The 14,745-nt window shown below is 32.9% G+C and overlaps 1 protein-coding gene across 1 annotated transcript; it reads right to left on the reverse strand.

The window, feature by feature from the left end:
• Positions 1 to 13,785: 13,785 nt before the first annotated feature.
• LOC139854279 (uncharacterized) lies at positions 13,786 to 14,745 on the reverse strand. The gene has a single exon (XM_071843594.1). The coding sequence runs from the start codon at positions 14,743 to 14,745 to the stop codon at positions 13,786 to 13,788; it is 960 nt and encodes a 319-aa protein (XP_071699695.1).

Here is a 14,745-nt window from a genome sequence, read left to right on the forward strand (position 1 = left end):
TGTCGAACGAAGATAAATGATGTAGAACGATACGTAGAACGATAATTGTACTCAAGGTATAGAATGAGACGTCGAGGCATGGGTTGTTGATGGTACTGGTGTTGTTATTGATGGTACTGTTGGTGCCGGTGATGTTGTTGAAGCTGGTAGTTTTTGCACCATATTCTCCAGATTGATTACTCGAGCGCGAAGTTCGTTGACTTCTTCTATTATTCCGGGATGATTGTCGGTCGGTACGAGTGGATGAATAAGGTTTAGAATTTTAGATAGAATACAATCGTGGTGAGATATTCGGGAAATGGGGGGTGAAAATGGTGTTTCAGACTGGTTCGCCGGTAAGTGCTTCAGGTTCATTGCCAAGAGGTAAATTCGGTTGGTGGGTGGAAAGGATCGCCTTCCTCTCGTCTCCATCAGTTAAGTCGACTACGAACCCATCAGATGAATTGGGGTTGATTGATTGGTTGATTCATTCTGGTGACGTTGCCTCCGGAGCTTAGGTGAACATCCGTGTCGGAATAGCTGTCGGAATAACTATCGGAATGGCTATCGAAGTCTGAGGGACTCGAACTAGTTGAGGGATTCATCTCGTACGATTAGATGAAGTATTTTCGATAAGAAACAGATTATAGGATGTAGATTAGTACCCTGCAATACATAATTCACATATGCGTATACAATACTAAAATCCCATATGTTACGGAGGAATCTACGGAAGTTGTCAGACAAAGTCTACAGTACAAGATATGCTAAGATATGAATTAGCAGATACGCTAAGATACGAATTTTGTCTATACACTATTCATGCAATCATTGCAGTAAGATGTGTCTAGACTAAGAATGATAAGCAGGTAATTTCCTAAGGATGATAAATAGATGATTTTCGACAAAAAATGATAAGCAAAACTTTTGACATGCAGACATGGTCGAAGTCCAGACTCACTAATGCATCCTAACGACTATCAGTTAGACTCACTAATGCAAGACCTGGTTCGCTAAGACCACCGCTCTGATACCAACTCTAACGACCCGTCCTAATCCACAAGGACGAATACATTACATTTGGTTACATTGCGAGGTACTAGACCTCTATATGATACATTTTACAAACATTGCATTCGTTTTTGAAAAGACAATCTTTCATTACATCGAAAGTTGACGGCATGCATACCATTTTATAATATATCTAACTATAATTGACTTAATAATAATCTTGATGAACTCAACGACTCGAATGCAACGTCTTTTGAAATATGTCCTGAATGACTCCAAGTAATGTCTCTAAAATGAGTAAGTGCACAGCGGAAGATTTCTTTCATACCTGAGAATAAACATGCTTTAAAGTGTCAACCAAAAGGTTGGTGAGTTCATTAGTTTAACATAAATAATCCTTTCATAATTTTAATAGACCACAAGATTTCATACTTCCATTTCTCATAATCATACGTCCCATGCATAGAGACAAAAATATCATTCATATGGATTGAACACCTGGTAACCGACATTCACAATATGTATATAAGAATATCCCCATCATTCCGGGATCCTCCTTCGGACATGATATAAATTTCGAAGTACTAAAGCATCCGGTACTTTGGATGGGGCTTGTTGGGCCCGATAGATCTATCTTTAGAGTTCGCGTCAATTAGGGTGTCTGTTCCCTAATTCTTAGATTACCAGACTTAATAAAAAGGGGCATATTCGATTTCGATCATTCAACCATATAATGTAGTTTCGATTACTTGTGTCTATTTCGTAAAACATTTATAAAAGCGCATGCATTCTCAGTCCCAAAAATATATATTGCAAAAGCATTTAAAAAGGGAGTGATGAAACTCACTATAATGTATTTTGTAGTAAAAATACATATGACGACATTGAACAATGCAGGGTTGACCTCGGATTCACGAACCTATATCAAGTATTAACACATTATAGTATAAATCAATTAAGTTTATATATTTGTTATGTATTAATTATTCTTATAATATATTATGATACTTATTTGATATTTAATTAATGTTATATCAATAATATTAGTTGAAACATAATTTTTATGTAATATTAGTATATTTTATGTTATAATATATTTACGTATATATCTTTTGTTTTGCAAAATTAATAATCGTAGAAATACCTGACTAAGGGTAATAATAATAATACTAATAGTATGATACTAGTAATAATAATGATAATAATGATTATCATTCTTATATGGTGATAATAATATTTATAATACTAATAATAACAATCATAATAACAATACTATTAAATGATCATAAATTCTTATTTTAGTAATAATAATAGTAATAACTAGGAGCAATGCCCGTGCGTTGCACGAAATTTTATACGGTTAGCGGCTGGAGCTGATAAAACAGTATTGTAAATGTAGGTTGAGCCAACGGGTGGCGTTATAGTTAAAAGATGGGAGTAGTAGTATAAAAGAAAAAGATAAGTAATTAGTTAGTGTCATATGTATCTATAAGCTAGTGTCATATGTATATATATGCAGATACAGATTACCTTCAACACCCAGAATCCATCCAATGACACTAAATGATTCTGATATAATACTAATAAAGGCCGAAAATTGGAGAATTCATATGCTATATCCTCATAAACCAAAATAACCGTTAAGCTGGAAACTGGTAACCTTTAAGTTGTTACCTGAGAAATTCTGGGTGGTTGTTGTGACTGTCTACAATACCCTGGTAGATACATAACCAATTCTCATATCCAGGATTCCACACGAATAATCACATTTAAGTTAGGGAAAAACACACCTATTTTGACACTTTATCATCGAGATGACCCGTTCAATTTGTCACATGAAAGAAAGTAAGGGAAATGAATGGAGGAATAAGAATTTCATAAATTTACAATACTAATAAAGGCCGAACACCGGAAAATTCATATGCTATCAGCTTTTAAAGGGTCTATGAAATTCAACATGGTTATAACATACGGCAGGGAAAAACCATTGAGCATAAGAAACTACCAAACACGCTACTATCATAAATCAAAATAACCAAAATGGGAAAGAGATAATCAATTGACTACTATTGAAGTGCAATTGGAAATTGCAAAACCACGTGTTTTATTATTTTAAGTTGCAACAAAAGACTAAAGGAAAACATCAAAACCCCAAATTTTTCCTGACGAAAGACACGACAGAAATATAGTTCAATAACATGACCTATTTATTAATGCGAAAACGAAACTTATTTTCCAGCTCACATGCTACCCTAGTCATCCATGGTTTGCTCAATGCTCAGCAATCTCCTTCTCATCCTCGGAGTCACTCGTAACAATGAACCTAAAGAGTAGAAGAACATGAGTAATTTTTTTTTCTTTTTTGCATCATATCTAATACTATAGACACAACTTTAAATTTCTGTACCTTAAGCAGCTAAAGGGATGACGGATAAACGAATTTAGATCATCCCCGACCTGTTTTTTCAAGAAAGTCAAACCATTAAGCTGAATCATGAGCTTGTTGTCCCGAAATATACGGTACTCCTTTCTGTTCGGTATCACCTCAAAGTGATTCAGCAAGTACACATATCCCTCCTTCAGTCTCGGGATGAAATGGTGGGTGACGTTATTCTTGGCAGTCATTTGAATGACGTTACCCTGCGTGACATCCAAATCACCATGTTCAATTATATTTGACATAAAAGGAAAACCAAATAAAAATACATGAAAAGTAGTTTAAAATCCATTAACATCGAAATACATTTCTGAATAGAATTTGGTTATGTATTTAATAAGAAATTATATAAAAAAAGACAGATGACTTTTATACACAATTAAATTTGTTTATATTTGTTTATATTTTATAATAATAATCTTCCATTTAAACACAATTAAATTATAAATATTCAGATGCATATAATTGTGCTTATTTATGGTGCCAAGAGTCACAATAGCCAAGCAAAAACCTAAACATATTGATAACAGGAAGGGATAGTTAAAATGAAAACCAAACTGAATTGGATGGGAGGCAGGGTGAAATTGACCAAGCCAACCCATGATTTGATAAATGATACATGACGACATCTTCCATTCTAATTAGGTTGTCTAATTAAAAACAAATCAAATATCCAGAATCAACCTATCAATTGATAAATGAATGATGAAACCACCATGCTATCTAATTAGTTTGCTTAATGTGCTGAGTAAGTTCTAATTTACCACATCTAAGATAAATCATATAGAAATATGTCCACTGCCAATGTAAACATTTAAACATAACACTTACTCAAGCATAAATAAAATTCAGTTTAGCCTATTATACATGAAAAGGAATAAACAATCTTCATTAAATCTACCTTTTCATCGGAGGCGATGAAGTCTGTGCTCAAAAACTTCCCGTAAGCGGTATGAGTATCCCAGCTTCGACAAATCATAATCTTCACCTCGGCTTCCTTTCCAACTTCAAGATCATGCAGGAAAACGTATGAGTTTTTCTCGACATCAGATGTGGGTGTTTGGTTAGCTTGAGCCATTGCAATTGAGTAAAATTGTTTGGTTGAAATGCATAAGGATAGTGGTAGGCATTGGAATTTATAACCATGATTGAATGACCGAAAAAGGAAGGCGAACCAGTCTTCAACTATTCCATTGATTTGGAATGTTAATTCCAAAATTAATGTCCCTTTCTTTCTTCCAGGGATATGAAGGTGAAAATAACAATTTCAATTGGGGTTTATGACATTGGATTGAACCGATTACAAAGCATTAAAGGATCGACTTTATGAGGTGAATTTGGGATCGGGTGGATGGGGATTCAATTGACTACAACCCTAACTTAATTAAAGTTTTGAAGAGGAAGTTTGAAAGGAAGATAGATTAGGAGATATTAGGGTTAATTGATTTCATGCGGATGACCCTCATGTAACTGACGACCATGAATTAACGAAGGTAACCATCTGAAGCGGTGGAGGATTTGAACGGGTGGTTATATATTTAATAGGAATTTATATAAAAAAAAAGGCAGATGACTTTTATAGAACCTAAGGCAGAGGACTTTTATAAAACCTTTTTTTGTATTAAATCAATTTATATTTACATATTAATAATTAAACTGTATCTGAATTCCAATTGCAAGAATATTTAACAGGGAATTTATGATGGCTAATTTATGACACAGGGTGTCAATATTTAGGTAGTAATAGATTATATTACTACTAATAATAACAATAATAATAATAATATTAATTTTAGAAATGAGAACTACCTTCAAAAAGCTTTTCTAAAAAAAACTGCCCCAAACAGGGCTCGAACTCGAGACCTCTCACCCACCCGCAAAAACCCTTAACCATTCTGCCATCCATGTTTTTCTGACTTATAAGGCAACCCAAACATATATATCTAGTATTTCTTTCATCTTAGTTCATCATCTTCTTCACCAAGTTTAAAATCAAACGGGGGGTAAAAACTCAACAACAATCGAACGGGTTTTCATTTATGACTTGTAAACAACATGAAACAAAAAAAAATGTGTTCATGATATAAAAAAAAATGAGAAAAAAAAACACAAAAAATCCTACTGCTTGCTCGTAGCTAGAAAAAAAAAATTTTGTTTTCAATTTTGAGTTCGTTTTGGACAATCTTTACAACATGAAACATATTTCAAATCATTCCTAAAATCTATCAAAATCATCAATTTAACTTAAAACATCAAAACAAGCCCTAATTTCTCCAAGAACAAAACAGTTGACTTTTGACAATTTAACTTTGACTCGCAAATTCGAATTCGTTATTAAGAATTGGAACTTGAGATTTTGCAGGAAGTTTAAGTAATTGATTCCTAACAACTCTGCATTTTTAGTTTTTTGAAATTTGTTTCGAATTTACGTTAGTGTATATTACTGTGAAGAACTCAAGAACTCAAAAATTGATTTTTAGATTAAGAGTGTTATAGGTTATGATTACAACATGAATGGTGTTGCAAGTCATTCCTATAAACTTTATGGATCATCAAATTAACTGGAGATATCAAAACAAACTCGAATTTGATTTAAGAACACTTAGTTGACTTTGAAAACCAAAACTTTGACTCTCAAATTAGAAATTGATAGAAAGAATTGAAGATTGAAAACTTACAGATAGTTTAGATAGATGATTCCTAACAAGACTGCATTATTACATTTTGGAAATTCATTCGAAATCAAAATATGGTGAAAAAGATGAATGTACAGAGTGTCGAGCTTATTTTTAGTTTTCTATCTTTCTCAAATGCATATATCTATATAAGTAATAAATTTTATTCTGTAATGTACCTTGAAATTGACAGATAACAAATCGTAGACAAGAAACAAAAATTGATAAAAGTTGAGAGTGATCTGCAACTGATTTTGGAAACTGTCTGTGTACTATCCATTTTTTATATATCATTAATATTAATATTAAAAATTAATAAATATAAATATATATATTAATAATAATAACTCTTTTAATATTATTAATACAAATAATAATAGTATTATAAATAACAAGAATGATGATATTTATTAATCATAATGTTTATAATAATAATACTAATACTAATATTAATAATAACATTAATGATAATAATAATACTAATAATACTAATATTAATATTAGTATTGAAAATAACAATAATATTACTAATACAACTAATTCTTAACTTGTAATTACATTTAATATACTAACCTTGCATATTATTAATTAGGTAATACTTATTTTATATAATAACACATTTGAAAATTTAATATATATATATATATATATATATATATATATATATATATATATATATATATATATATATATATATATATATATATATATATATATATTTACATATTTATTTACACACAATCATTCGTGAATCATCGGACATAGTCGAAGGGTAAATGTTATCCATGTAAACAGTTCAAAAATTCTGATACTCACATTACAGACTTTGCTTATCGTGTCGAAATCATATAAAGATTAAGTTTAAATTTAGTCGGAAATTCCCGGGTCATCACACATCACGTACCACATTACATAATTATTCGTTAACGTCACCCTCGTTGATGGTTGCAAATTGTTTTAATGATCCGTTGTCGGGGGATAACTACTTTGTGAAGAAGAATTCACACGTGCTATCATCGATTGTGGACGACCGAATGTATTATTCGAGGTATGGTTTGTTGTTGTTTGACAGCAGAGAATATAAATGCGCGGTGTTTTTTAACCCCTTCAAAAGCGATGCTCGCGAGCTTCCAAATTTTGTTAAAATAAGTTGCTTATGTTTCTTAGCATCACTTACTAATAATAATTGCATAGCGCTGGATTTGCGTTAGACGAAGAAGAACAGTGGCGTTTCATCTACTACTTTGTAGGTATATCACCATCCTGGCATTTCGTCCCTCTTGGTGACGAAAATAAAATTGTATATTTTTTTACGTTTATTGAGCGAGATTTTTACGCATTGGGTGAAGAAGAAGGGATGATTCGAAAAACTGTTTTAGCCAAAACACCACCACTGATGACGATGATTTCTAGTAGTAGTTGCGACTCACGAAAATATATCGTGATGAATTGCGACGATGAACATCTTTTACTAGTCATTCTGGGTAATGAGTGTGGGGAAGTTGATGTATTCAAGCGAAATGATGATGTGGATGAATGGAAGACAATAGATGGTATAGGGAAGCACGCGATCTTTATTGGTGGTTTGACATCTGTTTGCTTTGATGCCAAAACGTCTGAAATGCAGAACAAGGTCTACTTCCCGCAGCTAGTGTGGTACTCACTCGAAACACACACGTCATCATCATCATCATCATCATCCAATTCTGATTCTTTTGATGGGAAAATAATCATGAAAAAATGTTTCGGGGGGTTTTGTAGGAGCCAAGACACATTACAACTACCATGCTTGGATACAACTAAGTTGGCGTTAGCTACCTACGTACCTTAATTAGCTTAGCTACCTCGTATTATTCTCATGTTTCTTTGATTTAATTTATTATTAATAGTGTGGGTTATTTTTGAGGTTTTTTTTTTTTTTTTTTTTTTTTTTTTTTTTTTTTTTGAGGTTTTTTTGTTTTTGTAATTATTATTGTTACATTATTATTGTATTAGTTTGGATGTTACAAATGATGCGTTAGGCCCTATAATAATTAGGATTTTTCAAACGAAAATCCAAAATATTGTCGTTAAGGTGCAATGAGGTCTTATAGCACTTACATATTTAGTTTATAATGACGATTATTGAATAATAAAGATTTATATACACTTTAACGATCGTTGTGAGAAAAATTCTAATAATAGTTATAGAAAGTTGTGGGGTGGTAAATGTTGTAATTATGCAAAGAGCAGTCTCAAACATTAGTATAGCCGACTTATTTCATGGCAAACCTTCCAACGGAATGTCAATATTCGTATAAAACTATGGCAGACGATTGAATGGATATGCGGATACTTGTTGTGGGAGAATCGAAATCAAGTTATTTAAGGAAAAGGTTGGAACCCTCCGGTGGCTTTGAATGAAAGCAAGTTATATACGTATATAATTGGCTTTTTTTAGAAAGATTTTGTAACTGTGCCCCTAATTTCTGGCATTATAATATCGATTTCTACTAGTAAGAACAAAGTATAGTTTGGTTCCAACTGTTCAGAATCTACATATACATATGCAAGAACAAATCTTTCCAATTTAAGAAAGTGTACCCTCTTGCACAAGACCAAAATTTTCCAATTCAAGAAGGCGAATCACTGTCTCCGGTAACTTGACGCTTGTTACGTTTCAAAATCTTGTCATAAAACTCAATCAGATGTTTAAAACTTGTGGACCTCAATGTTCGTCTTGAACTACGCCTAGCTGACTCAGGTTCAGGGACCTCATGAAGCTCGTGTACTGCTGCTTCTTCATCGGGAGAGAATCTACTGTATTGACAAAACACTCTAAAAAAGTAAATGCTGAGTGAAATAAAACACGCGATACCACATATGAGAAACAGACCCCAAAAGCTGCTTAGAGAAAGGCTATTTGTGTTTATTTCTGAAACTTGAGATGAACATGAACGCGATACCACATAACACTGCCATGCCTTAGTTCTGCTGGCTGTCCACGAAAATCAAACTTTGTAACTTTGTCTTGTGCATCTTTTGGTACTGCAAAGCGTACAATGCATATTTTTAACGGTACAAGTTAGAATATGCTACGATACTTTGTAAAATGTGACACTACAGCCATCATCGAGTCAATATTTATAAGATGCTTAAAAACCAAAACTAACTGATTACACGCAGGTGTTTACGAAGTGAGGCTCACCTTGATACCAACTTTAATATCATGGCAAGAATGCCAATCTGCTTTCATGTCTTTTAGAGGGACCCGGCCATGAGGTCTGCCAAAAGAAAGAGGGAATAATTGATTAAAAATATTGTAGAGATGAACAGTAATGTGGGACGTTTCTAATAAAATTTTATACCCGTTTGCGGGTTGCGGGCGGGTCACGGGTATAGCATACCCGTCGCGCGGGTAAAATCCGATCCTTGAATCCATGATACCCGTTCGAGCTACACGCGCGAGTATACCCGTTTATGGCATAGATATACTTAGTTACACATCAATATATATTTTCTGATGTATATCTATAATTATTCGCGGGTTTACCCGCGGGTCGTGGATATTCGCGGTTAAAACATAGATCATATGTATACTTCTTAAACCCGCAAGTCGTGGGTATCCGCGGATCGTGGTACGTGCGAAAGTTTTTACCCGTTGGCAGGTATACAGGCCTGTGGGTAATGACAAAAACTTGACGCACGGGTCGCAGGTATAAAGGATCCATGCCCATCGCCCGCGTGTGTCATTCCTAATGAGTAGATTCTTTCTTGTTGTGGCTAAAATTACAAGTAACATATTTACATATTATACTAAAATCCACCAGCCAAAGTGGCAATAAAGAAGCGCAAGGCGCGTTATCTCATTATAGTTGACAAACATATTGTTTGAACGTAGCTATGCTTCTATCATAGCAACCTGAAATTTACAAAGGAAGAACACATCCTCAAAGATTGTAAACATTAAACATGAAGCAGCAAACGGAATATGATACAACTATAGAGGTGGAGCAATATGTGGGCCGGATGCATTGGTGATGCGTCAAAACAAACATGGTAGGTCCCGTCGACCACAGATATTTTTCACTCGAAGTCATTATAGTTCTAGTTTATTACTGTAATGTGTAGCATGCAAAGTATGATTTGTAAAATGATTTCATATATTAATAATAACTAGGTATGTGGTCGCGCTTCGCGGCGGATATTGGCACGCCTTGTCGAAATTGACAATTACCGAATTTGAAACCACCTTGCAATGCGTTCGGGTTGCAGCTGACGGCTGGAACGCAACAGTACATAAAAAATGGAATGACTGATTTAATATTTATACAAAACACAATTGTTGAACAACACAAAAGTACAAAAGTTGCACGATCGACAGCATTCTTCGGTGTTGGAGTAGATAACTGTGTAAATTGTTGACATGAAATAGAAGAATCCTCACCTATGAATGCGGATATAAGAGAAAAATAAAGTTAATGAACCAAATTAAGAGATATCTACCAAACAACGGTAGTTAGTTTAACCAAACAGTAACACGACAAAGCACAAAGTAACATACATTTATAGGAGCTAAGTTGAGGAGTCGGATATGAATATTATAGTTTGCTTTGAACGTTGAATAAGATTGTTACATATGAATTCATGTATGAGTAAATTGATGTGCCTAACTTTTGATGATGACATATGCCTAACTTTATCCTTTTGGATAAGTAAATGGACGATTGATATAATGAAGGATTTGTGTGCTAAACGTATACTGAGATTATGAATATATATAATGCTTAGATAGGTGTCGCTATTCAGAATCGGTTAAGACTCAACGACGGTGTCGCTATTCAGAATCGGTTAGGACTCAACGACGGGGGCTCTGCTATTCAGAATCTAAAAGACTCAACAGAAAGAAACCAGTGAGGTTTATTATCAAACTTAACCTGATTACAAATGACAACCGAGGCTTCCTTTTATAGGCGAGCCAAAATACTATTTACAGATGCTCTGGAACCCACGCACTACGATAGATTACATTATTGATCGTTTACATTATTGCTGTGGCCCGCGCACTTATTTAACTTTAAACATAAACCATACACGTTATCTTACATTATTGGTTCCTATGGCCCACATGGCCAGTACATTAAACACACGTATTTACATACAATAATTACAAGGACACGTTACATAATGTTACATTATTGATGAGGTCCACTGGGGTCCACTAATATATTCGTTGTTATCTTTAGACTACATCCCTCCCACAATGAAAATGACAAGAGTTGGAGATTTAAATGCCTCTTTCTGAATTCGCGAAATCTTTCCATTCTTCTGGTAATTTGTTTGCTGTTTGTTCATCTTCTGATATCCATCCTGTTGGAGTTGGAGTTGGATCGTCGACTTTATGTTGTGTTTCGTAATTTGCCCAGAATTTGAATCCATTGTTTGATTCTGCATGTACTGCCCATATATTGCCTCTTTTATCTACATACGAATCTTGACTATATCGTTTTAAACATTTTAGAACTTGAGCATCTGTTTCTTCTTGAGGTTTGTTGAATGATTTTGAGGGTGCCGTTTCTTGAAAAGTAATATTTGATGCTTCATTTTTTAATTGTAGTTTTTCTGAAAGGAGTGAAAAAATTTGTTGTAATTCCTCCTCCTCCCCCTGAAAAATTGACATTTGTTGTTGAAGTGCTTGTATTTGTACTTGTCTTTGCTGTATCTGAAGAAGAACATGTTCTAAGATGTCTTCCATTCTCTGGTGAGAGTGTCTGCAATAATGTTGTTATCACTTTTTATGTAACGAATATATGGATAATACTGGTGTAATTGTAGTTGCCAACGTATTAGGCGTCCTCTACCAAGATCTGCTTGTAATTTGTATCGCCAGAATCCAGTTACGTATTTGGAGTCTGTTCGTAACTCTAATCTTGTTTGTAATAAATCGATTTTCCATTTTTTAAGAGTGTTAAGACAAGCTAATATCTCTTTTTCATGAGTGCTGTATCTTTGTTCTGTAGATGTGAATGTTTCTGAAATATATTTGCATAATTTTTGTTCGTGCTTATCTGTTTTAAAAACAGAGGATTGTCCAATGCTCGATTGAGCTAATGCATGAGTGAGGTTGACTTGATTTCCATCAATGTCTAGCCCAAGTAGTTGCTTGCCATTTTTAATTGCTTTCATACATCCTGCCCATGTATCATCTGATGCATCAGTTTCTATGATCAAAAAATCTTTTGTTTCTGGATTATATAATGCTGGAAGATATTGTACTGATTTTTTTAATTTTTTGGACCAATTCTGTGTCAGATTGTGTCCAATTCCATTTAATTTTTTCAGAAAGTTTTTTCTGCAAAATCTTCCTATCTTTTGCTAAATTTTTCAGAAAGCCTTATTCAGCAATATAATTTAAACATCCAAGAAATCTTTGGATTTATTTTCGATTCTCTAACTTATCCGGAAAAAGGTTTAGCTTTTCTTGTGTGGTATTAATTAGAGAGATTTCCCCATTTTTTGAAATATTTAATCCTAGATATTCAACTTCTGTTTGTAAAAGTTTTGATTTTTTCTGAGATAAAATTATTCCTTTTTATTTTATCCTTTGTAGGACTCTGAAAACTGCATCAATGTGTACCTGTTTATTTCCACTAGTAAAAACAATAATATCATCGATATAAATGAGACATATGTCTTCTAATCCCTGTAAACTGTTATCCATAAACCTTTGATAAATTGATGGTGCTTGTTTTAACCCAAAAGGTAAAACATTCCATTCGTAATGTTTTTGTGGAGGACAAGAAAAAGCTGTTAAGGGTTTAGTACTTTCATCAAGTCTTAATTGCCAATAACCAGATTTTGCATCGAAAGTGCTAAAAAGAGTACTTCCTTTTATTTTTTCTAAAATATAGTCTTTTCGAGGTAATTTATATGAATCACCAATTGTAGCATCATTCATTTTTTTATAATTTATAACCATTCTTCTTTTGCCTCGTTTTATTTCATTTTTTATTTTCTACATAAAAAGCGGGTGCTGAATGAGGACTTTTGCTTTCTCTTATAATTCCTTTTTCAAGAAGTTGTTGACATTCTTCTTTAAATTCTTTAACGTCCTTTATGCTATAAGGAATTTTATTAGATACGTTTATTTCATCATGTGGATTTTTTAATTTAATAGTGATTAACTGATCGTTAGTATTTTTTATATCTAAAGGGTTTTCGCTACATACATCTTTTAGGGTTTCTTCAAGGTTTTCTTTTGTTAAAAGATAAATCATTTCTATTTGAAATTTTATATTTTGTGCTATAGATCGTATGACTTCTTTTGTCTTTTTAATTGGTATGGAAACCATTTTTTTTTTAGGATGCCTTAGGCTAATGCTTTCAGTGGTTTGTATAAATGGTTGATATAATTTTAAGAAGTTATTTCCAATTATTAGATCTACTCCAGAGTCATGCATATAAATAGTTGGTGCAATAAATGTATGTTTTTCTATTACAATAAAAATCATTTTACTGACATACCAAATATTGTGTACGGATTTGTCAGCAACAATAATTTCTAAAGGTTTTTTTAGTTTTTCCCAATTTTTAAAAGATTTTTTCTTTCCAAAACACATCGTAGATCCAGAGTCTATATATGCTAATAACGGTTTATGATCAACAAAGACTGTAATAAAAGTTGCGTTTGGATTTATTTCTTTTTTATTCATCGTCACTAGTGTATGCATAGATTTCTATATCAGAGTCAATCTCAGAATCTTCTAAAGGTTCGTATCCTAGGTCATAAGCGATTTTTAATATTTCTGTTTCTCTCTTTTCTCCCTTTTTTGGACAATTATTTGCGTAATGTCCTATTTCATGGCATAGCCAGCATCTGCAGTCTTTTTTCTTAGATGGACAATATTGTTCTTTAGAATCTTCTTGTTTAGGATATTTTTGTGTGTGCTGATTTTTATTTCTAAAATATCTTTGTTCATTATTTTTATAAGATTTCTTATACCTAGATTTATATGGTTTCTTTTTCCATTTTTTAGGCTCACAGCCATATCTTCCAACTTGGTTACTTTGAATTTTACAATAAAGTTTTACATGTGCTTCTCTTCTAGCTTTTTCTTTTAAACATTCACTTTTCATCCAAGTTTTTACTTCAGTAATGCGTGCTCCTAGACTATCTTCAATTTTTGACTTATCTCTAGTGTTGTAGTCATCTTTAATTCTTGTGGCAACTGATTCAGGTAATTTGTTAAAAAACATATCTAGTGCTATTTTCTTTTGTGAGGCACTTAATTTGTAATATTGCTCAGAGAATTCACATATGAAAGGTTCAAGGTAGTACATATTGCATATTTTTAAATTAGTTATATGCCAAAAAGCTATTTCTCTAAATAATTCATTAGAAACCTCAACTTTGGGATTCCTTCCTGTAAATTCTTGGACAATTTTTCCTACGATACTTTCAAATGTTGTTATAGCATCGATTGATGCTACCATAGCTCTTTCTTCAACAGTCCAAGATTCTAAATATCTAAAGACATTTCCTGAAGTTTTATGAATTATAAAGTTTAACAATTCTATGGGTGAGAGTTCTTTTAGTTCATTAGTTAGTTGAATTTGTGCGCTCATTTTGTTATACCAATCTTGTATTCTTTCTTCTATATTCAT

This window comes from Rutidosis leptorrhynchoides, chromosome 1, assembly GCF_046630445.1.
Source record: "Rutidosis leptorrhynchoides isolate AG116_Rl617_1_P2 chromosome 1, CSIRO_AGI_Rlap_v1, whole genome shotgun sequence".
NCBI lineage: Eukaryota > Viridiplantae > Streptophyta > Magnoliopsida > Asterales > Asteraceae > Rutidosis > Rutidosis leptorrhynchoides.